The sequence below is a fragment of the Lissotriton vulgaris genome, chromosome 2_1 (genome assembly GCF_964263255.1).
Source record: "Lissotriton vulgaris chromosome 2_1, aLisVul1.2, whole genome shotgun sequence".
Taxonomy (NCBI): Eukaryota; Metazoa; Chordata; class Amphibia; order Caudata; family Salamandridae; genus Lissotriton; species Lissotriton vulgaris.
In genome coordinates this window covers 1,193,389,079-1,193,417,059 of record NC_141687.1, presented here as the reverse complement: position 1 = coordinate 1,193,417,059, position 27,981 = coordinate 1,193,389,079, and the positions used below count along the sequence as shown (strand labels likewise).

General features: G+C 52.1%; 1 protein-coding gene across 3 annotated transcripts in view; it reads right to left on the bottom strand.

Annotated features, from left to right (window-relative positions):
- The window catches only part of ST14 (ST14 transmembrane serine protease matriptase), a 423,216-nt gene that overhangs the window by 212,805 nt on the left and 182,430 nt on the right, over window positions 1-27,981 (bottom strand). For all 3 annotated transcript variants that reach the window (XM_086956919.1, XM_086956920.1, XM_086956921.1), the window contains exons 6-8: window positions 19,485-19,520; window positions 17,245-17,485; window positions 13,897-14,036 (exon numbers count right to left, since the gene is read on the bottom strand). In XM_086956919.1, coding sequence (XP_086813045.1) covers window positions 13,897-14,036; window positions 17,245-17,485; window positions 19,485-19,520 — 417 coding nt within the window. The remainder of the gene's footprint in view (window positions 1-13,896; window positions 14,037-17,244; window positions 17,486-19,484; window positions 19,521-27,981) is intronic.

Genomic DNA, 27,981 nt, shown 5'->3' with positions numbered 1-27,981 from the left:
GCAGGCTAGAGCCATGGCAGCTGGCTCCCATTCTTGATGTTCTTGCTCATACTCTTCCTGTTCCTCTGAGATCTGTTCCTCCCCCAGGGCAGCAGCGGCTACTTGGCGGGGTCTTGGGCTCTGGTACTGGGGGCAGTTTGGGTCGTTTGCATAGTGTCCGACTCGTTGGCATCGATGGCACGTAACATTGACTCGATATCCCGGTCGCGCCGGGGTGCTGCCCCGGTTGGCCGGGGGGGTGGTGCTGGTAGCGGGGGCGACCGGAGCGTTGTCTCTTCCGCGTCCTTGGCCTCCTCCTCCTCCTCGGGGACGGTGCTGACCGTTGTTGTTCCGGCTCTGTTCGTAGGACCCATTCCGGCCCACTCTGGTGATTTCCCACCGGTCAGCTTCGGCTGCGAGCTGCCGGGGATCGGTCAATTTGCTGTCGAGGAGGTGCTGGCGGAGCTCAATGAAGCAATTGTTCGATAGATGCTCCCATACCATGAGATTGAAAAGTTGTTCGTAAGTTGTGACCTTGCTTCCTTTGATCCAGCCCTCGAAGGCTCGGCTAAAATAGTTTACATAGTCCACCCAAGTTGTACCCAGGATGCGGGTGCAGTCTCGGAACCTCTGGCGGTACATCTCAGGTGTGAGGCCATAGCGGGTGAGGAGTGCAGCTTTCATATGGTCATAGGAGGTCATCTGGTGGTCTGGGAGCTGTAGCAGGGCGTCGCGGCCCTCATTGAGGAATCTCCCCCATAGACCGGCTCCCCAGTCGCTTCTATCGATCCGGTGGGCGGTCATAGCGATTTCGTATGCCTTAAACCATTGCTGGATGTCGTCCTCTCGGAAGTATTCTCGAACGACATCCTTGGGGATGTGTACCTTTTTCTCTGTTGCCCCTGGGGTGTGGGGTTGCTCTGGCACCCCTCCTTCTTTATTCTGCTTGCGTAGGTCGATCTCCGCTAATTTTCGCTCGTGTTCATATGCCAATTTCTTCTCCTCGAGCTCCCTTTGTCTCTGTTTTTCCTCTCTTTCTTCTCGGAGACGCAGGTGCTCTAAGTTTATTTTTTGTTCGGCCAACTTAAGTTCAACATCCATTTTGAGCCGGGCCATTTCTAGCTCGTGTAGTCGGGTTTTTTCTCTTTCCTGGATCTCATCTTGCGAGAGACCCGTTCTTCGCTCCTCAGGGGTCGTGGTGTTTTTTTCTATTGCTGCGATGTTTTGATCGGGGGTTCCGGCAGCCCCGGTTTCTGCCCAAGACTCTAGGGCATGCTTGAAATCGTCCTTGGTACTTAGACCGGTGGTAGCGATACCTAGTTCGATGCAGAATTGTTTTAATTCACGATGGCTGTACTCGTCCAATTTCTCCATCTGAAATTTCTCGGTGGATCCGCTTTCCTTGTTTGACATCGTGATTTGGTCGTGGGGTGAGCTACTCTCTGTACGATTATGCGGTGATTCGGATCGCGCCGCTGGCCACCAATGTTAGACGGACCGGGAGGGTCGGCCGAGGATAAGGGGAGAGGTCTCCAGGGAGAGCCGTCTCCAACGATCGTACAGACAAGTAACTTCCCCCCCACAGACGGACACCACACAAGGGTAAAGTTTAACAATACTTTATAGGCAATTCTTTAGGTACGATGATGATACAAGGAGGTCTGGACTCAGGGGTCCCCTCGGTTCTGGTCTCTGGTTTGGGAAAAGGGTAGCGGGACAGTCTTGTTACCAAAAGGTGGAAATAGCTCTCAATCCTCGAGCTCGGCGTTCTAGATGATCGGGCCGCGGCGGAGCCAGCAGGTCCCGAGATGGACGAAGGAAGCGACGGTCCGCGGCGGAGCCAGCAGGTCCCGATGAAGGTGGTAGTTACAAACGGTCCGCGGCCACGCCAGCAGGTCCCGACGACGATGAAGGATTACGAAGGTTACGAAGGTTGCGGCAGCGCCAGCAGGCAGGACGATGATACACAAGGCAGAGCTACGGCAGCGCCAGTAGTCCGTCAAGGATGAGTTCTTCTCTGCGTCTCTCGACTCCAGGATACAACTGCCTTCCTGCTCTGGAGCTGCCCCAGTTATAGGGCTGGTGCCCTTTGATGTCCGGACCCTCGCACTTGGAGGTCGGGAGGTCCGGGATGAGGGAGTCCAGACACCCAGCAGGGGGGTGGAGCCAGCGCCCGGGGAGGCGATGGGCGAGCGGCACTTGGCGGGGGAGAGCCATCGACGCCTCTTTCTCCCATTGACTTGCCAAGTAGCCCGCTCACCTCCTGGGTGGATGGTGGTGCCGGGATGTCTGAGGCCTGGCTAGGCCCAGGGTTGAGGTCGATCGGGGGCCAGGCGGCCTCGTGGTGGAGTGTCCAAGATGGCGCCCAGGCTGGGCGCGTGGGCCAGTAGTGGGTCGGGCCCACGAGGTCGATATGTTCAGGGGCCGGTGTCCCGGAGGGGACGGAAGACGAGCAGTGGTGGTGTGTGGCACTTGTGTGACCGGGCTCGGGCCTGGTCGGGCCGAGGGGGGAGCGGCCCTTCAGGTGGCCTGTCCAACAAGGGCGGTAGAGTGAGGGCGGTAAAGTGGTAGAGTGAGGGTGGTAGAGTGAGGGTGGTAGAGTGAGGGCGGTAGAGTGAGGGCGGTAGAGTGAGGGCGGTAGAATGAGGGCGGTAGAATGAGGGCGGTAGAATGAGGGCGGTAGAATGAGGGCGGTAGAATGAGGGCGGTAGAATGAGGGCGGTAGAATGAGGGCGGTAGAATGAGGGCGGTAGAGTGAGGGCGGTAGAGTGAGGGCGGTAGAGTGGTAGAGTGAGGGCGGTAGAGTGAGGGCGGTAGAGTGAGGGCGGTAGAGTGAGGGCGGTAGAGTGAGGGCGGTAGAGTGAGGGCGGTAGAGTGAGGGCGGTAGAGTGAGGGCGGTAGAGTGAGGGCGGTAGAGTGAGGGCGGTAGAGTGAGGGTGGTAGAGTGAGGGCGGTAGAGTGAGGGCGGTAGAGTGAGGGCGGTAGAGTGAGGGCGGTAGAGTGAGGGCGGTAGAGTGAGGGCGGTAGAGTGAGGGCGGCAGAGTGAGGGCGGCAGAGTGAGGGCGGCAGAGTGAGGGCGGCAGAGTGAGGGCGGCAGAGTGAGGGCGGCAGAGTGAGGGCGGCAGAGTGAGGGCGGCAGAGTGAGGGCGGCAGAGTGAGGGCGGCAGAGTGAGGGCGGCAGAGTGAGGGCGGCAGAGTGAGGGCGGCAGAGTGAGGGCGGTAGAGTGGTAGAGTGAGGGCGGTAGAGTGGTAGAGTGAGGGCGGTAGAGTGGTAGAGTGAGGGCGGTAGAGTGGTAGAGTGAGGGCGGTAGAGTGGTAGAGTGAGGGCGGTAGAGTGGTAGAGCGAGGGCGGTAGAGTGGTAGAGCGAGGGCGGTAGAGCGAGGGCGGTAGAGTGGTAGAGCGAGGGCGGTAGAGCGAGGGCGGTAGAGTGAGGGCGGTAGAGCGAGGGCGGTAGAGCGAGGGCGGTAGAGCGAGGGCGGTAGAGTGAGGGCGGTAGAGTGGTAAAGTGAGGGCGGTAGAGTGGTAAAGTGAGGGCGGTAGAGTGGTAAAGTGAGGGCGGTAGAGTGGTAGAGTGAGGGTGGTAGAGTGGTAGAGTGAGGGTGGTAGAGTGAGGGTGGTAGAGTGAGGGTGGTAGAGTGAGGGTGGTAGAGTGAGGGTGGTAGAGTGAGGGTGGTAGAGTGAGGGCGGTAGAGTGAGGGCGGTAGAGTGAGGGCGGTAGAGTGAGGGCGGTAGAGTGAGGGCGGTAGAGTGAGGGCGGTAGAGTGAGGGCGGTAGAGTGAGGGCGGTAGAGTGAGGGCGGTAGAGTGAGGGCGGCAGAGTGACGGCGGCAGAGTGAGGGCGGCAGAGTGAGGGCGGCAGAGTGAGGGCGGCAGAGTGAGGGCGGCAGAGTGAGGGCGGCAGAGTGAGGGCGGCAGAGTGAGGGCGGTAGAGTGGTAGAGTGAGGGCGGTAGAGTGGTAGAGTGAGGGCGGTAGAGTGGTAGAGTGAGGGCGGTAGAGTGGTAGAGTGAGGGCGGTAGAGTGGTAGAGCGAGGGCGGTAAAGCGAGGGCGGTAGAGCGAGGGCGGTAGAGTGAGGGCGGTAGAGTGAGGGCGGTAGAGTGAGGGCGGTAGAGTGGTAGAGTGAGGGCGGTAGAGCGAGGGCGGTAGAGCGAGGGCGGTAGAGCGAGGGCGGTAGAGTGAGGGTGGTAGAGTGGTAGAGTGAGGGCGGTAGAGCAAGGGCGGTAGAGCGAGGGCGGTAGAGTGAGGGCGGTAGAGTGAGGGCGGTAGAGTGAGGGCGGTAGAGTGGTAAAGTGAGGGCGGTAGAGTGGTAAAGTGAGGGCGGTAGAGTGGTAAAGTGAGGGCGGTAGAGTGGTAAAGTGAGGGCGGTAGAGTGAGGGCGGTAGAGTGGTAGAGTGAGGGCGGTAGAGTGGTAGAGTGAGGGCAGTAGAGTGAGGGCGGTAGAGTGAGGGCGGTAGAGTGAGGGCGGTAGAGTGAGGGCGGTAGAGTGAGGGCGGTAGAGTGAGGGCGGTAGAGTGAGGGCGGTAGAGTGAGGGCGGTAGAGTGGTAAAGTGAGGGCGGTAGAGTGAGGGCGGTAGAGTGAGGGCGGTAGAGTGAGGGCGGTAGAGTGAGGGCGGTAGAGTGAGGGCGGTAGAGTGGTAGAGTGAGGGCAGTAGAGTGAGGGCGGTAGAGTGAAGGCGGTAGAATGGTAGAGTGAGGGCGGCAGAGTCCTAGAGTGAGGGCGGTAGAGTGAGGGCGGTAGAGTGGTAGAGTGAGGGCGGCAGAGTCCTAGAGTGAGGGCGGTAGAGTGAGGGCGGTAGAGTGGTAGAGAGAGGGCGGCAGAGTCCTAGAGTGAGGGCGGCAGAGTGAGGGCGGCAGAGTGAGGGCGGCAGAGTGAGGGCGGCAGAGTGAGGGCGGCAGAGTGAGGGCGGCAGAGTGAGGGCGGCAGAGTGAGGGCGGCAGAGTGAGGGCGCAGAGTGAGGGCGCAGAGTGAGGGCGGCAGAGTGAGGGCGGCAGAGTGAGGGCGGCAGAGTCAGGGCGGCAGAGTGAGGGCGGCAGAGTCAGGGCGGCAGAGTCAGGGCGGCAGAGTCAGGGCGGCAGAGTCAGGGCGGCAGAGTGAGGGCGGTAGAGTGAGGGCGGTAGAGTGGTAGAGTGAGGGCGGTAGAATGAGGGCGGTAGAATGAGGGCGGTAGAATGAGGGCATGAGGGCGGTAGAGTGAGGGCGGTAGAATGAGGGCGGTAGAATGAGGGCGGTAGAATGAGGGCGGTAGAGCGAGGGCGGTAGAGCGAGGGCGGTAGAGCGAGGGCGGTAGAGCGAGGGCGGTAGAGCGAGGGCGGTAGAGCGAGGGCGGTAGAGCGAGGGCGGTAGAGCGAGGGCGGTAGAGCGAGGGCGGTAGAGCGAGGGCGGTAGAGCGAGGGCGGTAGAGCGAGGGCGGTAGAGCGAGGGCGGTAGAGCGAGGGCGGTAGAGCGAGGGCGGTAGAGCGAGGGCGGTAGAGCGAGGGCGGTAGAGCGAGGGCGGTAGAGCGAGGGCGGTAGAGTGAGGGCGGTAGAGTGAGGGCGGTAGAGTGAGGGCGGTAGAGTGGTAGAGTGAGGGCGGTAGAGTGGTAGAGTGAGGGCGGTAGAGTGGTAGAGTGAGGGCGGTAGAGAGGTAGAGTGAGGGCGTGAGGGCGGTAGAGTGGTAGAGTGAGGGCGGTAGAGTGGTAGAGTGAGGGCGTGAGGGCGGTAGAGTGGTAGAGTGAGGGCGTGAGGGCGGTAGAGTGGTAGAGTGAGGGCAGTAGAGTGAGGGCGGTAGAGTGAAGGCGGTAGAATGGTAGAGTGAGGGCGGCAGAGTCCTAGAGTGAGGGTGGTAGAGTGAGGGCGGCAGAGTCCTAGAGTGAGGGCGGTAGAGTGAGGGCGGTAGAGTGAGGGTGGTAGAGTGAGGGTGGTAGAGTGAGGGTGGTAGAGTGAGGGCGGTAGAGTGAGGGCGGTAGAGTGAGGGCGGTAGAGTGAGGGCGGTAGAGTGAGGGCGGTAGAGTGAGGGCGGTAGAGTGAGGGCGGTAGAGTGAGGGCGGTAGAGTGAGGGCGGTAGAGTGAGGGCGGTAGAGTGAGGGCGGTAGAGTGAGGGCGGTAGAGTGAGGGCGGTAGAGTGAGGGCGGTAGAATGAGGGCGGTAGAATGAGGGCATGAGGGCGGTAGAGCGGTAGAGTGAGGGCGGTAGAATGAGGGCGGTAGAATGAGGGCAGTAGAATGAGGGCGGTAGAATGAGGGCGGTAGAATGAGGGCGGTAGAATGAGGGCGGTAGAATGAGGGCGGTAGAATGAGGGCGGTAGAATGAGGGCGGTAGAATGAGGGTGGTAGAGTTAGTGCAGTCGAGTGGTAGAGTGAGGGCGGTAGAGTGAGGGCGGTAGAGTGGTAGAGTGAGGGCAGTAGGGTGTGAGGGCGGTAGAGTGGTAGAGTGAGGGCAGTAGAGTGAGGGCGGTAGAATGGTAGAGTGAGGGCGGAAGAGTGAGGGCGGTAGAGTGAGGCCGATACAGTGGTAGAGTGAGGGCAGTAGAGTGAGGGCGGTAGAATGGTAGAGTGAGGGCGGTAGAGTGAGGGCGGTAGAGTGGTAGAGTGAGGGCGGTAGAGCGAGGGCGGTAGAGCGAGGGCGGTAGAGCGAGGGCGGTAGAGTGAGGGTGGTAGAGTGGTAGAGTGAGGGCGGTAGAGTGGTAAAGTGAGGGCGGTAGAGTGGTAAAGTGAGGGCGGTAGAGTGAGGGCGGTAGAGTGAGGGCGGTAGAGTGAGGGCGGTAGAGTGAGGGCGGTAGAGTGGTAGAGTGAGGGCAGTAGAGTGAGGGCGGTAGAGTGAAGGCGGTAGAATGGTAGAGTGAGGGCGGCAGAGTCCTAGAGTGAGGGCGGTAGAGTGAGGGCGGTAGAGTGGTAGAGTGAGGGCGGCAGAGTCCTAGAGTGAGGGCGGTAGAGTGAGGGCGGTAGAGTGGTAGAGAGAGGGCGGCAGAGTCCTAGAGTGAGGGCGGCAGAGTGAGGGCGGCAGAGTGAGGGCGGCAGAGTGAGGGCGGCAGAGTGAGGGCGGCAGAGTGAGGGCGGCAGAGTGAGGGCGGCAGAGTGAGGGCGGTAGAGTGAGGGCGGTAGAGTGAGGGCGGTAGAGTGGTAGAGTGAGGGCGGTAGAGTGGTAGAGTGAGGGCGGTAGAGTGGTAGAGTGAGGGCGGTAGAGAGGTAGAGTGAGGGCGTGAGGGCGGTAGAGTGAGGGCGTGAGGGCGGTAGAGTGGTAGAGTGAGGGCGTGAGGGCGGTAGAGTGGTAGAGTGAGGGCGTGAGGGCGGTAGAGTGGTAGAGTGAGGGCAGTAGAGTGAGGGCGGTAGAGTGAAGGCGGTAGAATGGTAGAGTGAGGGCGGCAGAGTCCTAGAGTGAGGGTGGTAGAGTGAGGGCGGCAGAGTCCTAGAGTGAGGGCGGTAGAGTGAGGGTGGTAGAGTGAGGGTGGTAGAGTGAGGGTGGTAGAGTGAGGGTGGTAGAGTGAGGGCGGTAGAGTGAGGGCGGTAGAGTGAGGGCGGTAGAGTGAGGGCGGTAGAGTGAGGGCGGTAGAGTGAGGGCGGTAGAGTGAGGGCGGTAGAGTGAGGGCGGTAGAGTGAGGGCGGTAGAGTGAGGGCGGTAGAGTGAGGGCGGTAGAGTGAGGGCGGTAGAGTGAGGGCGGTAGAATGAGGGCGGTAGAATGAGGGCATGAGGGCGGTAGAGCGGTAGAGTGAGGGCGGTAGAATGAGGGCGGTAGAATGAGGGCAGTAGAATGAGGGCGGTAGAATGAGGGCGGTAGAATGAGGGCGGTAGAATGAGGGCGGTAGAATGAGGGCGGTAGAATGAGGGCGGTAGAATGAGGGTGGTAGAGTTAGTGCAGTCGAGTGGTAGAGTGAGGGCGGTAGAGTGAGGGCGGTAGAGTGGTAGAGTGAGGGCAGTAGGGTGTGAGGGCGGTAGAGTGGTAGAGTGAGGGCAGTAGAGTGAGGGCGGTAGAATGGTAGAGTGAGGGCGGAAGAGTGAGGGCGGTAGAGTGAGGCCGATACAGTGGTAGAGTGAGGGCAGTAGAGTGAGGGCGGTAGAATGGTAGAGTGAGGGCGGTAGAGTGAGGGTGTTAGAGTACCCACAGAGTAGGATCTCTGGTCAGGGGCACTTCTGCCTGCTGGCCAATTCAGTATGGAGAGTCAAACGTCACAGAGGGCTCTGCCAGTCCTGACCTTCTGGATGGAGTGTGAAGTCAGTAAAGAAGATCCTGGACAAAAATGAAGCAGCAAGACCTAGCAGGGAAGGACCCACCTGTTAGAAATATGCACTGGTCAATTCTGGCACTTGTGATCATCTCACATCAGCTCTTCTGAAAAGAGCCCCATAGCTGCTAAGGCAAACTTTGAGAGAGCTCTCTTCTGTAGGTTGTTTGTTCTTGATTTCAGTACAAATGGGCGTAGGTTGTAACAGCAAGCATTGGGGGGCAGTGCGGTTATCAAAAGGTGGGGGCGTGCGGTTATCTGAAAGAAAATTCCACTATGCAAAAACATCTTTTGGCAACCAAGAATGAAAAAGCATTGGTAAGACCAATAGGGCTTGCCTTTTGCATCCACTGGCTTTGCTAATGATTGTTGCAGATGCTGTTAAGCATCAGCAAAATGCTTTACAGCGACGCTGCATTCCATCTGCAAAAAAACAAGTGGTGTAATTTAATGTAAACTCGCACACAGAGCGGATCCTGGCAAGACTTCGAATGGCAAGCTAAAGATGCTGTTTGACCCCCGAGCCAGATGAACGCGGCATGCTGTGGATGATGTTAAAAGTGGAAATAAACCAGCTTTTCTTAAATAGCGCTGTGTTGACTTCACTTACTACAAAAAACGCTAAAAGATGCTACTGGTAAACACTTGGAGCAGATACGATGAAGATTTAAAAAAAAAAAAAAGTTGTGACGATACAAACCTGTATTTTTATTTTATTTTAAAAGTTTTATATAGCGCTAGCTAGACCCGTAGGTATCAGAGCGCTTTACATACACACTGTAAAACACGAAGGAAATTGCATTCCATAGGGGTCAGGCAGTAAGGAAGCAAAACGGAGATAAAAAAAAAAAATACAACATGATAAATAGATTAACAGTGCAGCGGAGGGACAGAAAACAAACAAAGGTGATTAACACAGACCGGTCACCACTATGCGGAGTTGTTGTGCACAGATACTACGTGCAGTAGAGGGCCCGGTGTGTGCACAAGTGTGCAGTGTGTCTGAAGAATTGAGGGTGCAACGAGTGTGAACCCATATTGTATCTGTGGGGATAGTCGTGCGTGCACCGATCCCACGTGCATCAGACGGCCTGAGGTGTGCACAAGTGTGTGCAGTGTGTCTGAAGAAGCGAACCCAGTGTGAACACACATTGTATCTGTGGAGTCGTCGTGCACCAATCCCACGTGCAGCAGAGGGCTTGGCGTGTGCACAAGTGTGCAGTTTGTCTGAAGAAGCGAACCTAGTGTGAACATACATTGTATCTGTGGAGTCGTCGTGCACCAATCCCACATGCAGCAGAGGGCTTGGCGTGTGCATTGTGTGTGTGTGTGTGTGTCTGAAGAAGCTAACCTAGTGTGAACACACATTGTATCTGTGGAGTCGTCGTGCACCAATTCCATGTGCAGCAGAGGGCTTGGCGTGTGCACAAGCGCGTGCAGTGTATCTGAAGTCGCGACAGTGCACAGATTCGTTGTGCAGAAATCATAAATAGAGGGCCGGGTGAACCCAGAAGCGTGCAGCGTGTTTTCACGAGCATGTCCACATATCTCGGAGTGAAATACTCTACTTACAAACTGTCATTATTAGGATACTAAGCATGTGCTTATAAAACATGCGTGGCTCTTTGGAACATGCGCGCCTTATCCATGGACACATTAAACTCGGGTGCGTGGTATGAAACTAAGTATTGTGTGTTTGATGTACAGACGTAGGCGCGGGTTTTCTAAGTGTTTCAAGGGCTGTTTCTGAGAGAATAAAACATTTATCAACAGAGGGGCGCTGGGAGCCCCTAGTGTCTTGGAACATGTAGGTGTGGGCGAAGTACGCAGTAGGTACGCACCGTGAGTCTGTTTGCTGGGGACCCACAACACACAAGTTTCACAGACAGACACACCGTGTGTTCGTGTCAAAAAGAGTGCCGTACCTGCAATATTTTCGAGTAACAGGGTTTTAACTTCACTACAACCACGTACAGTGCCCTGATGCTGTGAGTGTTTGATTGATTCAGATGCTCCGTCCATCACCACCCCCTTTTGTACTGATACTGTGATGGTCATGTTAGCTCTTTAAAACACATAATAAATATAATAAAAACAGAAATGGAAGTATGTCTGAGGGCAGGGGTACCAAGGTGCACTCAGCAAACTTAAGCACAGTACCGGGGCCCCCCTCCCCTTTTAAAACAAATCTAAACGTGTCCTGTCTCGTTTACAACAAACAAAAATAAGCTAAAGCCGGCGCAGGAGGGGGGGGGGGGAAGAATGTAGAGTTTGTAAAAGGGTGTAAAAGTAAACGTCTGGCTGAGCACTTCCTGTCCCTGCTTACAAAGTGTGTGAGGGGGGGAGTTGTGATCCGCGCATATGTATCATACATGCACACATTCATGCATAATTATTAAAGCCCGGATCTGGGACAACGTGCGCGCACAATGCATCGCAGTGTGTTGAACATGCAAGAACATTCAATGACATGGCGGTGTGTATTTGTACACTTTACAATGCTATTGGTGTGTATTTGTCCACTGTACAATTCAATCGGTGTGGGTATTGTGACGGTCACAAGGCGGCTCGTAGAAAAGGCAGTGACATCGCGATGTGCACGTAAAACACAGGTACAACGTGCACGTAAAACACGGGTACAGCATGCACTAATCCAGAGGTATGTACAACATGCAATGACATTCAAATGTGCACAACATTTAAAAACATCTAATGAACTACAACATGCAATTAAATGCGTCGTGCGAATTCTTACAAAAACATAATATTTATATAAAATGCAAAAAATGTTGCACACAAAAAATTCCCTGCGGTGTGTAGAACATAATATTGCGATCCTCACAACATGCAAAACATCGTGTACACACAACTAACAATGCCGTCGCCTGAGTAACATGCGACAGCAACAAGCTTTATAAAGACTCAATTATAACAAGACAGCCTCTGTGTTGCTAGCTCTCTGCTGTGCCTTTCCCATGTCGTCATCTATGTAACGGGCCCCCAGTGGCTCTTGCAGCCTGCCATGCCAAACCGGTTTACACACATTTTTAAATCCGCCCTAATGACTATTGACAGGAAACAAACGGGCTGAGGCGGAGTGAGAGGCTTGCTGGTATGTTGTGCATGGATAGCTAGGAAGTCTATAAAAATAAATTAAGGAAAGAGAGCGAAATAGTCGGTGACGAGCAGAGGTGGGGTGGGGTGGGGGGAGCAAGCGAGAGTGGTGGCGATCAGGGAGTGAGACAGTGCAAACACGTGGGTGTTTTGGTGAGCAATAGAGGCGCCCGAGAAGGGAATAGAAAAAAAGAAACAAACTAAAGCCAGGGTGCAAGAAGCAATGGATGGGGCGAGACGAAGTGAACTGCGAGGGGGGCAGATATTAGAAGGGAGCGTCGGCACGCGAAGGAGAACAAGGAAACTGAAACAATTCGACATATAACACATTAAAAATAAACACGCTCTTGGCATTGCTGAAGCAGGAAACGGAGCATGCTGGCAGAGGCATCGGATGACAAGTTCTTGGCATTGCTGTTGGGGGGCGGGGGAGAGCATTCCTTTAAAGTGTGAAGCAGGGGGGCGGGGGAGCAGATCCCTTTGAAGCACGGCCTCGCGGCCGTGAAAGTGAAACAGCCTGAGGCCGAGCGCACGCTGGGGGAAGCTTCTGATGCCTGTGGGAGGGAGGCTGATGGCTTTGATGTGGACGCGCTTTCCGCTTCAGTAAGCCACACAAACTGTAAAAATCCGCTGGTTTCAGAGCTTGGTTTGCCCACAATACTCTCGTCTATTTATTCCTTGTGGAATATAATAGTCGAGACCTAAAAACAAGCAATGCCCTAACCCACCTTTTCCTCAAATTTCCCTCATGTATTCTATATTTTTTTGGGCTCAGGTGTAAATAAGTATGCCAGTATTACAACTGGAAATACTGTGCCAGTCTGCCTGGACATTGTAAAATATCAATACTGAGCTTTCTTGCTAATATTTCCAGGAATAACTAGAAATCTGTGAAAATCTTCTGGCACTATGTTGGCTATTTTGTTGATTGGATCTGTGCCCTCACCAACTGGACTGAGTGAGAATTATGGGCCGGTTAGATTATAGGCCTGGGCTGGACAGGCTGAAGGACACTGATTCCTCAGTATTCCTTTCAAGAATTGAATAGGCTGATTATCTATCAGCCCATCTAGCAATGAAAGTAGCCTCGCAGGCCCCAGCCAAACAGGCTATATCATGCACAAAGAAAAGACAAGGGATATGTTTTCATTACTAATCTCTGCATGTGTGGATTAGATACATCAAGGCATATTTGTATAAAATGAACAAAAGCTGTACCACCTCACATCACTTCACAGAAACCCTTTAACAAAAAAACCAAAAAACAAACACTAGTTTTATTATAGTTCTAGAAAGCAAATCGATAAAGCACCCAATTGATAAAAATGTAAAGGAGAAATTAATGGAGAAAGAAAGAACAAGCATGAATGGGAAAGACATGCTGCATTCAGGAAAAAGAAAGTGCTAGAGAAAAGAAATATTACAGCGGGGAGAAAAGCCAAGTCACTGAGATAGTTAAACAATAACCAAGAGACAAAAAATTATTCAAACAGAAAGACAAACAGAAGAGACAGAAACATGAAGTACTTTATAAATGAAACAAATAGCCACTGTGAAACTATCAAAGATGAAGCATTGAAGAGAGAACGAAGGAAAGGATATTTAACAGGCTGGTGGAAGCCACAACAATAACAGGAAAGATGAGCTGAGCCAATCGGTTTAAAGTTTACATTTTTTGCTGTGTCAGTTAAAAAAAAATTTATTGCAGTGTTATGGCACGAAAAGGAGCATATCCCTTAAACATGGTGGTCAGATGCATCCAATACTGTAAATTAAAAAAGAGAGCTAAAACTATTGTATATAAAAGTTTAATGGAGCATCACAGGTGATTCCTAGCAGGCAGGTGTACTTAAAACACGTAGTTTGACTGCAGATCACGAGAAAATGTGATTACTTATTTACTCAAAAGTTATTATTGGCTTTGAATTACTTTAAAAGTTACATTCAAATATACAAGGTTGACTAAAAAATTTAAATGATAATGAACTATAAGAAAAAAACCTTCAAATTGTTTCCCACCAGCCCTAGCACTGAAGCTACTTCCTTTTAGGGGATTATGATCCGGTAAACTGCAGTCATTCACATTGCAAACAAGCCAATAGCTCCAGTGGGCTAACCCATTTCCCATGTTGCATGCTGTGGAGGGTTGAAAGCAAAATGTGAATGACAGCTGAAAAGCATTAATAGATAGCCCAAAGCCACTCCATATATAGGCATGTCTTTTTCATTTATTATTTTTTCTTTGATTATATGATGCTGTTGGACAGCTAAAGGGGTCTCTAAGCTAGACCTAAAAAGTAATCAAAAGAGTATTAGAGAAAGGAAAACTATCGAAGAGAGAAAGCCAGAATAAATGCCAAAATGAATAATACAAGAAAAAAAGTAAAATTAAATCTACCAGAATGATGGAGCAATAAAGATAAATATCAACAAAACAGCGGGCTTTAAAAAGAGAGAAGGCAGAAATCATAACCAGGAGCGAAAGCTCGTTTGACAGAAAAAAAGATGATTAAGGCAAGTGAAATCATATAGAATTAGCAAATCAACATGTGACAATGGTCGACATATGCAAGAAAGGGAAATCAATACAAATATATGTCCTTACGCGTCTTCATTGGTATTTGGACAAATTCCGCTTTGAAACCAGGGTGCTGCCCCTTGGCATTGGTGACCAGAGAAACAAGCATGACATTCTGCGATGAATGAAACGTGAGGTTATATGAAGAAGGGTAACTGCCACAGAGTCTGCAATGTAGAAATCCAAAACACCTTAGTCAAGAGCAGAAGAATGGGAAATGTCTAGATGCATAGTATTGTCTTTAGCTTTGTAAGATACTGTCTGATTTGCCATCCTGTGAGAATGAACAGTAAGAGTAAGGAGTAGATCTTTCACTCACTCTCATTTCCTTCACCCTCATCCATGCTCTGCTCTACTTACTCGGACTGTCTCTCTCAAACCGCATTTCAATACCACTCACAGTCTCTTCACTATGTACTTTTGTTTTCTATCTTGTTCCTTCTTTTACACTTGTTAATGTTTTCTCCAGTTCTACTAGCACATACTTATCACTACAAAATAAGCAAACAACTTATTTTTAACACAACCTCCCTTCATGGTTTGCTGTCAATGGTCTCCAACTTAATACATTGATCTGGGATGGTTTTGGTCACAATATTTTCTTTCACTGCTACAAGACAGCCAATGTACTTATTGCAAAAGTCAAGACATGTTCCTTCTATACCCTATAGCATGCAGCATTGATGGTTATCAAAAATTAACAGACTTCGCAAGGACCACTGTAACATAGCTTGCCGTATTTAATATACTAATGTGTTGATGCCAACAACCAGCTTCATTTTTGATAATGTTATATTCATGTTTTACAACAAACTATGTAAGCAATTTCAAGGAACAAACACAGGCACTAGAATTGCTTTCCCTTATACCAACCGTTTCTGGTTTGGGATGACGTTCCATGTCTTAGGTGCGATGTAGAAAAATAAGCATCCACCAGTTTTGCTTTTGCAAGTGTGGAGAATGTGTGAGTAAGAAGAGGCAGCGCATAAATGTCGGGTGAGCTGGTCAAAGTGTATGCAGCTGTTTAGGTATTCTGGTCCTGTGCTGTGTTGAGCTTTGTTTGTGTGCATGAGAAGTTTGAATTGGGTGTGTTTGTGAATGGGAAGTTGGTGAAGCTTCTTGAGGTGTAGTGTGAGGAGGTTGCTGCATGGGAGGTCAAGGAGTCTTGCAGCAGTATTCTAGAAGGTCTGTAGCCTGTGTAGGTGGTGATGGAGGTTCCAGCATAGAGAGCGTTGCCGTAACCCATCCTGCTGGTGAAGAGTGCTTGCCAGACTGTTCTTCTGGTGTTCTGAGGCAACTATTTGAAGATCTTTTCTAGCATGAGTAGGATGTGGAAGCAGGAGGTGCACACTGCATTTACGTTGTCTCGAGTCGTCATGTTGAGCTTGTCGTCTAAGATGATCCCTAGCTTTCTGGCATGAACAGTGGGTGTGGGTCCTAGCTGCGACGGCTATCAGGTGGAGTACCCTTGGGAGGTCTTTTTGGCAAAGTCCAGCACTTCTGTTTTGTTGGAGTTGAGCTGCAGGAAGCTGGTTTACATCTAGTCTGCTATCATTCATGCAGGTGGTGAAGTCAGACCTGGTGATGGTTGTCTTGTCAGTCATGGAGAGGATGAAATGGGTGTGTCATTGGCGTAGGGGTAGGGGTTGACGTTAGGTCTTTTGATCGGATGATGTTGACGAGCTCTGTAATGAATATGCTGAAACAGGTGTGGCTGAGGGACGATCCCGGTGGGACTCAGATACATTTCCTGTTCTCTGATGTGAAGGCGAGCGCCTGACCCTTTGGGTTCTTCCACGGATTAAGGAACAGATCTATTTGAGAGCAGATCTTTGTATGCCAATCTTGTGGAGTCTTCTGAGGAGAGTGTTATGGTAAACAGTGTTGAAGGCCGCATAGAGGTCGAGCAGGATGAGAGCAGCTGTTTCTCCTTGTTCCAAGATGATTTGAATGTCCGTTAGTGACCGCCACGAGTGCTGTAATTCTTTCTGAATCCCGATTCAGAATTGTCTAAAAGAAGGTGAAGTTAGAGGTGGGTAGCAAGTTGCTTGTTGATGGCCTTCTCAATCTATATGGCTGGATATGGGGGCAGGGAGATGGGTTGGATGTTGCTCCGTTGATTAGGATCGGCTGTGGAATTCTTGAGGATGGCATTTATTCCAGCAAGTTTCCCTTCATTCGGAAAAGTGGCAGACGTGGTGGAGGTGTTGAGAATGTGGGTCAGGGTGGTGATGATGGGTGATGTTCCCAGGTTGTAGATGTAATGGGGGCATGGGTCTGTAGAGGTCCCTGCGTGGATTGTGCGCATGACTGCTGCTGGCTTTCTGGTGAGGGTTGTCAATTTGGTTAGGAGGCCGTCTTGGTTGGAGTTCGGTAAGTTAGCAACAAGTTCTCTAGGGTTGGGATGATGTGATTAGTTGCTGTAGACATTTGAGATTTTGCTGTGGAATAAGTCAGATAAGTTGTCACAAAGTTGGCTAGGTTGTCACAGAGTTGTTGGGAGGCAGCGATGTTGCAGACAGTGGCAAAGGGCCAGGTGAAAATGAGTTTAACATTTGCTAGTCATTCAGAGTTGAACATTTAGGCTCATTTTTGATAATCACTGGAATGGCATTTTTATTTAAGTGACGGTGGAGTATAAGGTACTAAAGTATCTAATTAAACAATAATGTTGTTTATTTTAATGGTTATAACTTGTGACTGCCTCAAAAAAACTATTTGAGCTACCTCCATGAGTTTTATAAGACCATTTAAATTCTTTTCTTAAGCATGCTTGTTTCTGCTTTAATCTGCCAAAGTGCTTTTGAGGAGAACATGTTGGTTAGGATAGCAACTGTGGACTTAAGATAAGAGACAACAGCTTCCTTCACTGTGTATAAAAATACATGTAACTTCAATATCTCTATGTAAATGCTTTTGTTTTGAAATGCATCATCTCTCATCTAACAAACAAAAATGATTTTTTGCCTCTCTGTCCCCATCTTTTAAGCTTCAATGTAGGCTATCCTGTTTCGACAGCTCTAGGATTTGTGTCATTATTGAAACTAAGGCAAAGGCATATAAAACCATTGTCAAGGGCAACTCACAATATTGTGTTAGGAGATCGGTTCACAGAGTTCTTAAACAATGACTTTAGCACTAGATTATACCTCATCAATCTTTTTCTAGAAGAAAAAAGCCAATAACTCCTTCCATGACTACTGCCTGGAGAAAGGGCAACAATACAAGGGAATAATAATGGTAATGTCGTAAAGGGAATACAAAGATAAAATGTATAACCAAAGCACATAGTGGAATCAAAATCAGCTTAAGGTGTGAGAGTCATATAATGGAAGAATATTAAACTCCAGAACCTGTCCCAATTGTACAACTCACTTCTTAAGTGCTCGAGGCTCAGCAGGGCTCAGGGAGTCATAGATTTTCACATAATCATTGTCCAGAACCTGGCATCCCTCCAAGTCAAAGCTGAGGAACGAGATGCTGATGAAGTGTCCTACATCCGCACGGAGAATCCACTGGCAGTTTACATTGGATGGGTAAGGGCTGTTGGGGAACCCAGGAGTTGAGAAACTTATTTTGGTCCCAGTTTTAGCATGCAACCCAAAAAAGCAAGATTCTGTGCCAAAGAAAGAAATACTCCAAGTTATTCAAACACAATGATATTTACTTAGTACGGCTTAAAAGTTAAAACCATCATGCAGTAAAGGGCATTAGCTTGCATCTAAACACATTATAAGCAATAGAAAAGTATATTTGGTTACCTCAGGTCAATTGTATTTTGGCTGGATTGTTAACTTTATGGTTTCAGCAAACTTACCGAAACCTACATTACCTCGTTTAAACCAGTGAATTGGAGTTCAAACAAAATAGAGGTTTCTCTGGTAGCTGACTAACTCTGAAGCAATAAAAAGGCTGGGCAAAGTGAGGCAATTGGCAGAAGCACCAGACTTCTTCCAATCTTCTGTAGCTATACCAACATCACAGATGCCCGATACTGTCAAAAAAGCATTCCGATGTCCCTATAGACAAGTATGTATCAGCTAACCAGGTTTTTTCTGATGCTTCATGTAGGCTGATCATTGTTCATAGTTAACTTGGTTGATTAAAGTGAAAACCCGGTAGCAAAGAACAGTAGAGAATGTAATAGGGTGCAAGGAAATACAAGAAAATAACTGAATTTTCCCAGATAAAGTATATGTGGAGATCAGGTTCAGGCAAGTTCCATTACTATAATTAAAGATGCAGTGATCTTTGGTTCACCAAATAGGTGACATCTTTAACTATGAATTTCTTGATAGGTGTTACATTTGATTGCACTCTCCCTAAAATGCAATCGGCTGAATTAAATGAAACGCAAGAGAGATTAAAGAACATTTTTACAAAACCGTTCTTTGACCCATTGATTGTCTGCAAAAATTATTTACCAAAATAGCTACAAATAAGATAGATACCAGGGATGTTTAAAGTAGATTCAGGAAGGTCAGATTGTGGTCAGGTTGTATAGATAATCATTGCCTACCTAAATGTGCTCCACTATCTACGTACACAATATTCAAGTAATATTCCTCTGAGGAAAGTATGTAGATTCCATGAATCCCATTCTTTCCTTTTGTTATACCCTAAATATTTTTGCACCACTTGAATAATGAAATCATGCATGGGGTTTCCAAAGGTTCACAAAAAATATGCTTAGCAGGTAAAACTGAAGCAAGTATAAGGATTTCAAATATATTTTGGTGATGTGCCTGGATGAAGTCTAGATAAAATATTAGTGTAATCGCTGAAACCTCAGCATTGACAGATGTCAAAAAAAGTTACAACTGTTTAAAAACAATGTTAGACCGTAGAAAGGCAATGACTCCTGAATGTTTTCAATCATTGTTACATAGAATTACAACAGAAAAATATGGTATGAATATAAGACTGTTCTACGTCAATTTTACCTTGAAACGCTAGGATAGGACATGATCATTCTACTACATTTTAAAAACAAATATGTATAGATTTTCACAAATATATTCGTAAAAAGTAGTTTTTAATAAAATACATTTATTAAAGTCAATGAAAATTTAACAAATATGTTGTATATAGAGTACACACATTTTTACATTTCTGGGACGGGATCACCTATAGCACTGGATTATCAATGAAAGGGATATCTTGAAATGTGTCTCAAATGCCTTTGAAAGGGAACTTTTGATATAATATTCCTTCCTTAATTGCATGAGCTATTTGTCCCTTTCTTAGCAGACTAACAGTGACTCAGTATTATTCTCTTTCTGGCAGGAACTTTGCAGCTTCTTTGGATATTCCTTGCCTCAGATTGGTCAATGTATAACTAAGAAGGAAAGCATCACACATATTGAACTTAGAAGGAGCAATAGTCATGGATGTGCTATCTGAATGACCAAGGGGCAAATATCATCCCATTCAGACAAGCCGCTGCATTGCTGCAATGCAGAGCCAATCAAACCTATATATTTTTTTCCTTCACTCAAAGCCCTTTTGCTTTTCTCTTGCCTTTTGGATATTAGTTGATGCCAAAATATAGTGTTAACCTTTCCAGAGGAACCATTACTCAAATGCTAATACATAAGAAACTTGAACCAACTTACGGTCCTTTATATCCTTCACCATCTTGAGATCAGCAGCTGTGGGAATTAAACAAGAGCTTAGAATGTTTTATTATTGTACATTGATCATTTATATAAATTGCATAGCTATAACAAAAGGGTTACCATCTGCGGAGGTGATGGGTACTGTGGGGTTTTGTGCAAGAGTTAGTGGGTGGATGCACGACTATGGAGTTCATAGGAGTAAGCAATACATGTGGATGCCAGCAAGCAAAACAGTGAAAAAACAGCAACCACAGGAGGTTCATAGGTGTGTCGTCACCAGCAAAATATAGGAGGACCACTTTAGAAAGCAAAGGGGAAGCCAGCAAGCAAACAAACAAAGTGGTAAGGGCAGTCAAAAAAGGAAGGCTAGAGAGGGAGGTCAATGAGTGAGGGAGGACCCCAGCATGGCATGCAAGTAGAGTGTTCAAGACAGGAACAACCAAGTGAGATAAAGCCAGCATCATAGCGCGCTGATAAAAACACAGTACCAGTGAGAATAGGGGGGGGGGGGGGGGGGCAATTTTGGAACAACTGGTGGAGGCCAACAAAGGAGTAAGTGAAATGAACTGTAAAGAGAGCAAGTGTGGAAGAAGTGTGAAGGGGACATTGTGAGATGCTTTTGAGGGACCAAGCAGGAAGAAAAGATAGCAGAAAAAGAGAAAATGGGCATGATAAATGTATGGCTGAAAGGAGCAGCAAGTGATGTGGCAAGGCCAGTTATACAACACATGAAAGAGTAAGGTAGTGAACCAACTGTAGGGCACCTGGGTGATCAGTGGGGGGTGAAGATAAAAAAATTAAAAAGCGCAGCAAACAAGTACACAGTACAAAGCAAATGGGCTAGAGGCTTCAAACGAGCTGTGGAGGATAGTGAATGAGCTGTGGAGGATAGTGAATGAGCTGTGGAGGATAGTGAATGTGCTGTGGAGGATAGTGAATGTGCTGTGGAGGATAGTGAATGTGCTGGGAGGGATAGTGAATGAGCTGTGGAGGCAAGGGAATGAGCAATGGAGGCTGACATACAAGCAGGGGAGGTACACCAGTTGTACGTGAGAGGGTGTTGGCCATTACACCAGTTGCACGTGAGAGATATGAGGGGTGGCCATCACGCCAGCTGCGCATGAGCAGGGAGTGGTCAGGCATCCAGCCAGCCAGCGCGAGCCATCAGGCATCCAGCCAGCAGGCGCCATGCAGCCAGCGTGCGCCATCCAGGCAGCCAGAAAGCCAGCTCGCGCCAGACAGCGCACGCCATCCAGGCAGCCAGCGCACGCCATACAGGAAGCCAGACAGCCAGTGTGCGCCATCCAGGCAGCGCACGCCATCAAGGCAGCCATCCAGGCAGGCAGCCAGCAAGCGAGGAAGTGCCATCCAGGTAGCCAGACAGCTAGCGCGCGCCATCCAGACAGCACACACCATCAAGGCAGCCATCCAGGTAGGCAGCCAGCCAGCGAGCGAGTGCCATCCAGGCAGGCAGCCAGCAAGTGAGAGCCATCCAGCCAGCAAGTGAGAGCCATCCAGCCAGCCAGCAAGCGCCATCCAGGCAGGCGGCCAGCGAGTGAAAGCCATCCAGACAGCCAGTAAGCGCCAGCCAGTTAGCGCCAGCCAGCCAGCCAAACTTGGCATTAACACTGTCCCAATACAATGTACGGAGCAGTCTTGAGACACTTTAATGAAATTTTTAAGAGAAATAGGATTAGTCTGAGATACTTTGCGACTTGGTTCACATAGATGTCGGTGTGCTGGAGTCTCTTTACTTGTGGATATTTAGACATAAGTTGAGTTATATAACGGAGGGAGTATTAGACACTTTGCTAGAAGGCTGACAGTTTGGCTTCATGGTGTTCATTCTTTCTGTTTCACCTCCTATATCTATACAGTGCGGGCCTCGTAGAACCTGAGCAAGGTCAAGGTGAGGCGAGGTCAATTCCCCTACCATGAAGGGGGAGCATAAATTGTTTATTTTTCTTGTAAATAGCTTTAGTGAGACACATGTTTTTGGAAAAGGACATGGTTAGGTTAAACTAATTACTGTACATTTTCCTCCATAGAAATCCTACTTCTCAATTGACATGGAGGGTTAATGTTTCAGGTTGTTAAAGGTTGAATCGTATTCAACCGTTTTCCTTAATTATTCCACTTTTGTGATGGTGGTGTTTTTTGTTTTTGAATCACTGCAAGTGCAACGACTTAAAGAACAGAGGCCCTGATGAAAGCCATGGGACAGATTGCCCGATAGGCAGAAACATGTTGGCCCATTACTAGACAGATATTTGTTGACTGTCTCTCTTGCACTGTTCTAGGTTTTAATTAGAAGGTGTTTGGCCGCAGAATAAAATTTATATAAGGAGGACATCCTATTTTAAATTCACTATATTGTTTGTGTTGCACTAGAATTCACTTAACCATTAAAGATCAGCCATCATATGGCGGCTCATTTGTGTTGGTGGACCAAATCCTAAACCAGCAACGAATGGTGTGGCTCTTTAGGTCCCAATGATCAGGGGACTAGCCTTACTAACACCTGGGTATGGCCAGAAGATAGGACTGGTCATCAAGTCAATTTGATGGTAACCCATTGCTAAACGGTATGGATTTTGTAAACCAATTTCTAAATGACCTATAAAGTGTGTTTCCTATAAACTTAGTGTTCACCCTTGTTTTAATAGGCTGTCTTTATATGGTTTAGACACTCCGAGATCTTGGTAATTCGGATTGGCAGCCCAGCTTCATAATTTGGCTGTTAGACCCCCTGTGTTCTAGTGTTGTAAAGGCAGCCACCCAGCCAGCCAGCGTGCGCCATCAGGCATCCAGCCAGCAGGCGCCATGCAGCCAGCGCGCGCCATCCAGGCAGCCAGAAAGCCAGCTCGCGCCAGACAGCGCACGCCATCCAGGCAGCCAGCGCACGCCATCCAGGAAGCCAGACAGCCAGTGTGCGCCATCCAGGCAGCGCACGCCATCAAGGCAGCCATCCAGGCAGGCAGCCAGCAAGCGAGGAAGTGCCATCCAGGTAGCCAGACAGCTAGCGCGCGCCATCCAGGCAGCGCACGCCATCAAGGCAGCCATCCAGGTAGGTAGGCAGCCAGCGAGCGAGTGCCATCCAGGCAGGCAGCCAACAAGTGAGAGCCATCCAGGCAGGCGGCCAGCGAGTGAAAGCCATCCAGACAGCCAGTAAGCGCCAGCCAGTTAGCGCCAGCCAGTGAGCGCCAGCCAGCCACCCAGCGAGCGCCAGCCAGCGAGTTCCATCCAGCCACCCAGCGAGCGCCAGCCGGCCGGCGCCATCCAGCCAGCCAGCCGGCCGGCCGGCGCCATCCAGCCAGCCAGCCGGCCGGCCGGCGCCATCCAGCCAGCCAGCCGGCGCCATCCAGCCAGCCAGCCGGCCGGCCGGCGCCATCCAGCCAGCCAGCCGGCCGGCGCCATCCAGCCAGCCAGCCGGCCGGCCGGCGCCATCCAGCCAGCCAGCCGGCCGGCCAGCGCCATCCAGCCAGCCAAAGCCATCCAGTCAGCCAGCCCCATCCAGCCAGCCAGCGCCATCCAGCCAGCCAGCGCCATCCAGCCAGCCAGCGCCATCCAGCCAGCCAGCGCCATCCAGCCAGCCAGCGCCATCCACCCAGCCAGCGCCATCCACCCAGCCAGCGCCATCCACCCAGCCAGCGCCATCCACCCAGCCAGCGCCATCCACCCAGCCAGCGCCATCCAGCCAGCCAGCGCCATCCAGCCAGCTAGCGAGCGCCATCCGTCCAACCAGCCGGCATGCGCCATCCGGCCAACCAGCCGGCATGCGCCATCCGGCCAACCAGCCGGCATTCGCCATCCGGCCAAAGAGCCGGCATTCGCCATCCGGCCAAAGAGCCGGCATTCGCCATCCGGCCAAAGAGCCGGCATGCGCCATCCGGCCAAAGAGCCGGCATGCGCCATCCGGCCAAACAGCCGGCATGCGCCATCCGGCCAAACAGCCGGCATGCGCCATCCGGCCAAACAGCCGGCATGCGCCATCCGGCCAAACAGCCGGCATGCGCCATCCGGCCAAACAGCCGGCATGCGCCATCCGGCCAAACAGCCGGCATGCGCCATCCGGCCAAACAGCCGGCATGCGCCATCCGGCCAAACAGCCGGCACGCGCCATCCAGTCAGCCAGCCCCATCCAGCCAGCCAGCGCCATCCAGCCAGCCAGCGCCAGCCAGCGCCAGCCGGCCAACCAGCCGGCATGCGCCATCCGGCCAACCAGCCGGCATGCGCCATCCGGCCAACCAGCCGGCATGCGCCATCCGGCCAACCAGCCGGCATGCGCCATCCGGCCAACCAGCCGGCATGCGCCATCCGGCCAACCAGCCGGCATGCGCCATCCGGCCAACCAGCCGGCATGCGCCATCCGGCCAAACAGCCGGCATGCGCCATCAGGCCAAACAGCCGGCATGCGCCATCAGGCCAAACAGCCGGCATGCGCCATCAGGCCAAACAGCCGGCATGCGCCATCAGGCCAAACAGCCGGCATGCGCCATCAGGCCACACAGCCGGCATGCGCCATCAGGCCACACAGCCGGCAAGCGCCAGGCAGCCAACCAGCGAGTGCCATCCAGGCAACCAACCAGCGAGTGCCATCGAGGCAGCAAGCGAGCGAGTGCCATCCAGGCAGCAAGCGAGCGAGTGCCATCCAGGCAGCAAGCGAGCGAGTGCCATCCAGGCAGCAAGCGAGAGTGTGCCATCCAGGCAGCAAGCAAGAGTGTGCCATCCAGGCAGCAAGCGAGAGTGTGCCATCCAGGCAGCAAGCGAGAGTGTGCCATCCAGGCAGCAAGCGAGAGTGTGCCATCCAGGCAGCAAGCGAGCGAGTGCCATCCAGGCAGCAAGCGAGCGAGTGCCATCCAGGCAGCAAGCGAGCGAGTGCCATACAGGCAGCGAGCGAGTGCCATACTGGCAGCAAGCGAGCGAGTGCCATACAGGCAGCAAGCGAGCACCATACAGGCAGGCAGCAAGCGAGCACCATACAGGCAGGCAGCCAGCGAGCGAGTGCCATACATCCGGCCAACCAGCCGGCATGCGCCATCCGGCCAAAGAGCCGGCATTCGCCATCCGGCCAAACAGCCGGCATGCGCCATCAGGCCAAACAGCCGGCATGCGCCATCAGGCCAAACAGCCGGCATGCGCCATCCGGCCAAACAGCCGGCATGCGCCATCCGGCCAAACAGCCGGCATGCGCCATCCGGCCAAACAGCCGGCATGCCCCATCCAGTCAGCCAGCCCCATCCAGCCAGCCAGCGCCATCCAGCCAGCCAGCGCCATCCAGCCAGCCAGCGCCATCCAGCCAGCCAGCGCCATCCAGCCAGCGCCAGCCAGCCAGCCAGCGCCAGCCAGCCAGCCAGCGCCAGCCAGCCAGCCAGCGCCAGCCAGCCGGCATGCGCCATCCGGCCAACCAGCCGGCATGCGCCATCCGGCCAACCAGCCGGCATGCGCCATCCGGCCAACCAGCCGGCATGCGCCATCCGGCCAACCAGCCGGCATGCGCCATCAGGCCAAACAGCCGGCATGCGCCATCAGGCCAAAGAGCCGGCATGCGCCATCAGGCCAAAGAGCCGGCATGCGCCATCAGGCCAAACAGCCGGCATGCGCCATCAGGCCAAACAGCCGGCAGGTGCCATCAGGCCAAACAGCCGGCAAGCGCCAGGCAGCCAACCAGCGAGTGCCATCCAGGCAACCAACCAGCGAGTGCCATCCAGGCAGCAAGCGAGCGAGTGCCATCCAGGCAGCAAGCGAGCGAGTGCCATCCAGGCAGCAAGCGAGCGAGTGCCATCCAGGCAGCAAGCGAGAGTGTGCCATCCAGGCAGCAAGCGAGAGTGTGCCATCCAGGCAGCAAGCGAGAGTGTGCCATCCAGGCAGCAAGCGAGAGTGTGCCATCCAGGCAGTAAGCGAGCGAGTGCCATCCAGGCAGCAAGCGAGCGAGTGCCATCCAGGCAGCAAGCGAGCGAGGGCCATCCAGGCAGCAAGCGAGCGAGCGCCATACAGGCAGCAAGCGAGCGAGTGCCATACAGGCAGCAAGCGAGCGAGTGCCATACAGGCAGCAAGCGAGCACCATACAGGCAGGCAGCCAGCGAGCGAGTGCCATACAGGCAGGCAGCCAGCGAGCGAGTGCCATCCAGGCAGCCAGCGAGCGAGTGCCATCCAGGCAACCAACCAGCGAGTGCCATCGAGGCAGCAAGCGAGCGAGTGCCATCCAGGCAGCAAGCGAGAGTGTGCCATCCAGGCCGCAAGCGAGAGTGTGCCATCCAGGCAGCAAGCGAGCGAGTGCCGTCCAGGCAGCAAGCGAGCGAGGGCCATCAAGGCAGCAAGCGAGCGAGTGCCATACAGGCAGGCAGCCAGCGAGTGCCATCCAGGCAGCCAGCGAGCGAGTGCCATCCAGGCAGCCAGCGAGCGAGTGCCATCCAGGCAGCCAGCGAGCGAGTGCCATCCAGGCAGCCAGCGAGCGAGTGCCATCCAGGCAGCCAGCGAGCGAGTGCCATCCAGGCAGCCAGCCAGTCAGCGAACGAGTGTCATCCATGCAGGCAGCCAGTCAGCGAGCGCCATCCATGCAGGCAGTCAGCGAGCAAGCGCCATCCAGGCAGGGACCCAGCCAGCGAATGGGCACCATCCAGGCAGGCAGGGAGCAAGCGTCATCCAAGTAGGCAGCCAGCCATCCAGCCAGCGCCATCCATCCAGCCAGCGAGCGAGCGCCGTCCAGCAAGGCAGCCAGCCAGCACCATCCAGGAAGGCGGCCAGCCAGCCAGCCAGAGAGCGCCATCCAGGAAGGGGGCAGCCAGCCAGTGAGCGTCATCCAGGAAGGCAACCAGCCAGCCAGCCAACCAGTGAGCGAGCGCGATCCAGGCAGCCAGCCAGCAAACGAACGACAGGCAGCCAGCCAGCCAGCAGGCACCATCAGCAGGTGCCATCCAGCCAGCCAGCGTGGAAGCCACATCCAGGCAACCAGCCAGTGTGCGAGTGTCATCTAGGCAACCAGCCGGTAAGCGGGCACCATCCAGGCAGCCAGTCGGTAAGCGGGCACCATCCAAGCAGCCAACTAGCCAGCGAGCCCCAGGCAGGCAGCAAGCGAGGTGAGCATCATGCAGCCAGCTAGAGCCATCCAGGCAGCCAGTGAGCAAGAGCGCGCCATGCAAGCAGGCCATCCTGCCAGCGAGCGTCTTTCAGGCAGCCAGTGAGGGAGCATCTTCCAGGCAGCCTGCCAGCGACAGGGGGTGGGCGTGGTGACCAAGCAGCCAGTGCACATAAGCGGGTCAGGCAGTTAGAGAAGAACCCGAGTGGCCAGGCACCAGAGAGACCAGGTAGCAAGAAAGTAGAGACTGGCTGCCAGCCAGCGAGAGGGGAAAGGAAGCCTGCCAGTGAGCGATGGGGTCAGGCATCGAGAGAGGAACCAGGCAACCAATAAGCAGCATGCAAGGGGGGGGGGGGGCAGTCAGGAGAGAGAGGGAGGTGGGCAAAACGGAGATAAGAAGCCAGCAAGGAAAGGGGTTAGACAACAAGCAAGGAACAGGCAAGCAAGAGGGGCTAGATAGGTAGAGAGCAAGAGGCCACATCCAACCAATAAGCAAGCAAGGGGCCCAGCCAATCAGCAAGGAAGAGGAGCCAGTCTGTTACCTAACGAGGGCCTAGTCCACAAGCAAGACAGGCCACCTAGCCAGTCAGGAAGAGGGACTAGCGCAACCAGGCATCAAGGACGAAGGGACTGCACCTGCATTTTAACCAGCAGGGGTCGTAGAGAGGAGGCGTTTTTAATATGAAACCAGCACCCAAACCTAAGGAAGCTGGGCACCCAACCCAGAAGAGGCCGGCACCCATAATGGAGGGTCTAGTGTGTGAGCTAGAGGCGCACACATGCAAGGAGGGCCCATCAGACAAGTTGGAAAACTTAGCCCCAATGTATAAAACAGTAGTAGAAGATGATATTTCATTTTCAAGAGGTAAGTGAGCAGATTGGTAGATATAATAGCAGTGACTCCCCAGTGAAAGAAATGCATTGGACGGATAAGTTCTTCTAAGGAGCTTGCAGATTACTGCTTGGCCAGCTGGAGTCAAGTGGTATGCCCCTTCTATTGAAAGACTGAGCAGGGGTTACAATCTGCAAATGAATCATGTTTTCCACTGTACTGAAGGTCGCACATTGACATGGCAACCTTTATGTAGCATGTGGTGCTTTACCAAGTGCAAGGCATAAGTAAAAAAAATATCCAGAGGCAATGAGAGGTTTTATTCAGCACAAGGAAGCATAACACTGGCAAAACAATGTTGTTCATATTTCGTAAAGTAACAGCATAAGAACAAAGATTATAAGAACAGAGTTTTATTTACTATATCCATCACCGATTTAACAAATAAATACATGATAGATTACTTTTCAGTTAACCCTAAAGAGACCATTTCTTTGTAGGATAAAAATTGTGCTCTCACACAACAGTCATGCATTACAAAAGGTTTGCTTTAAGGAGAAATATATGAAAATATCATATAAACA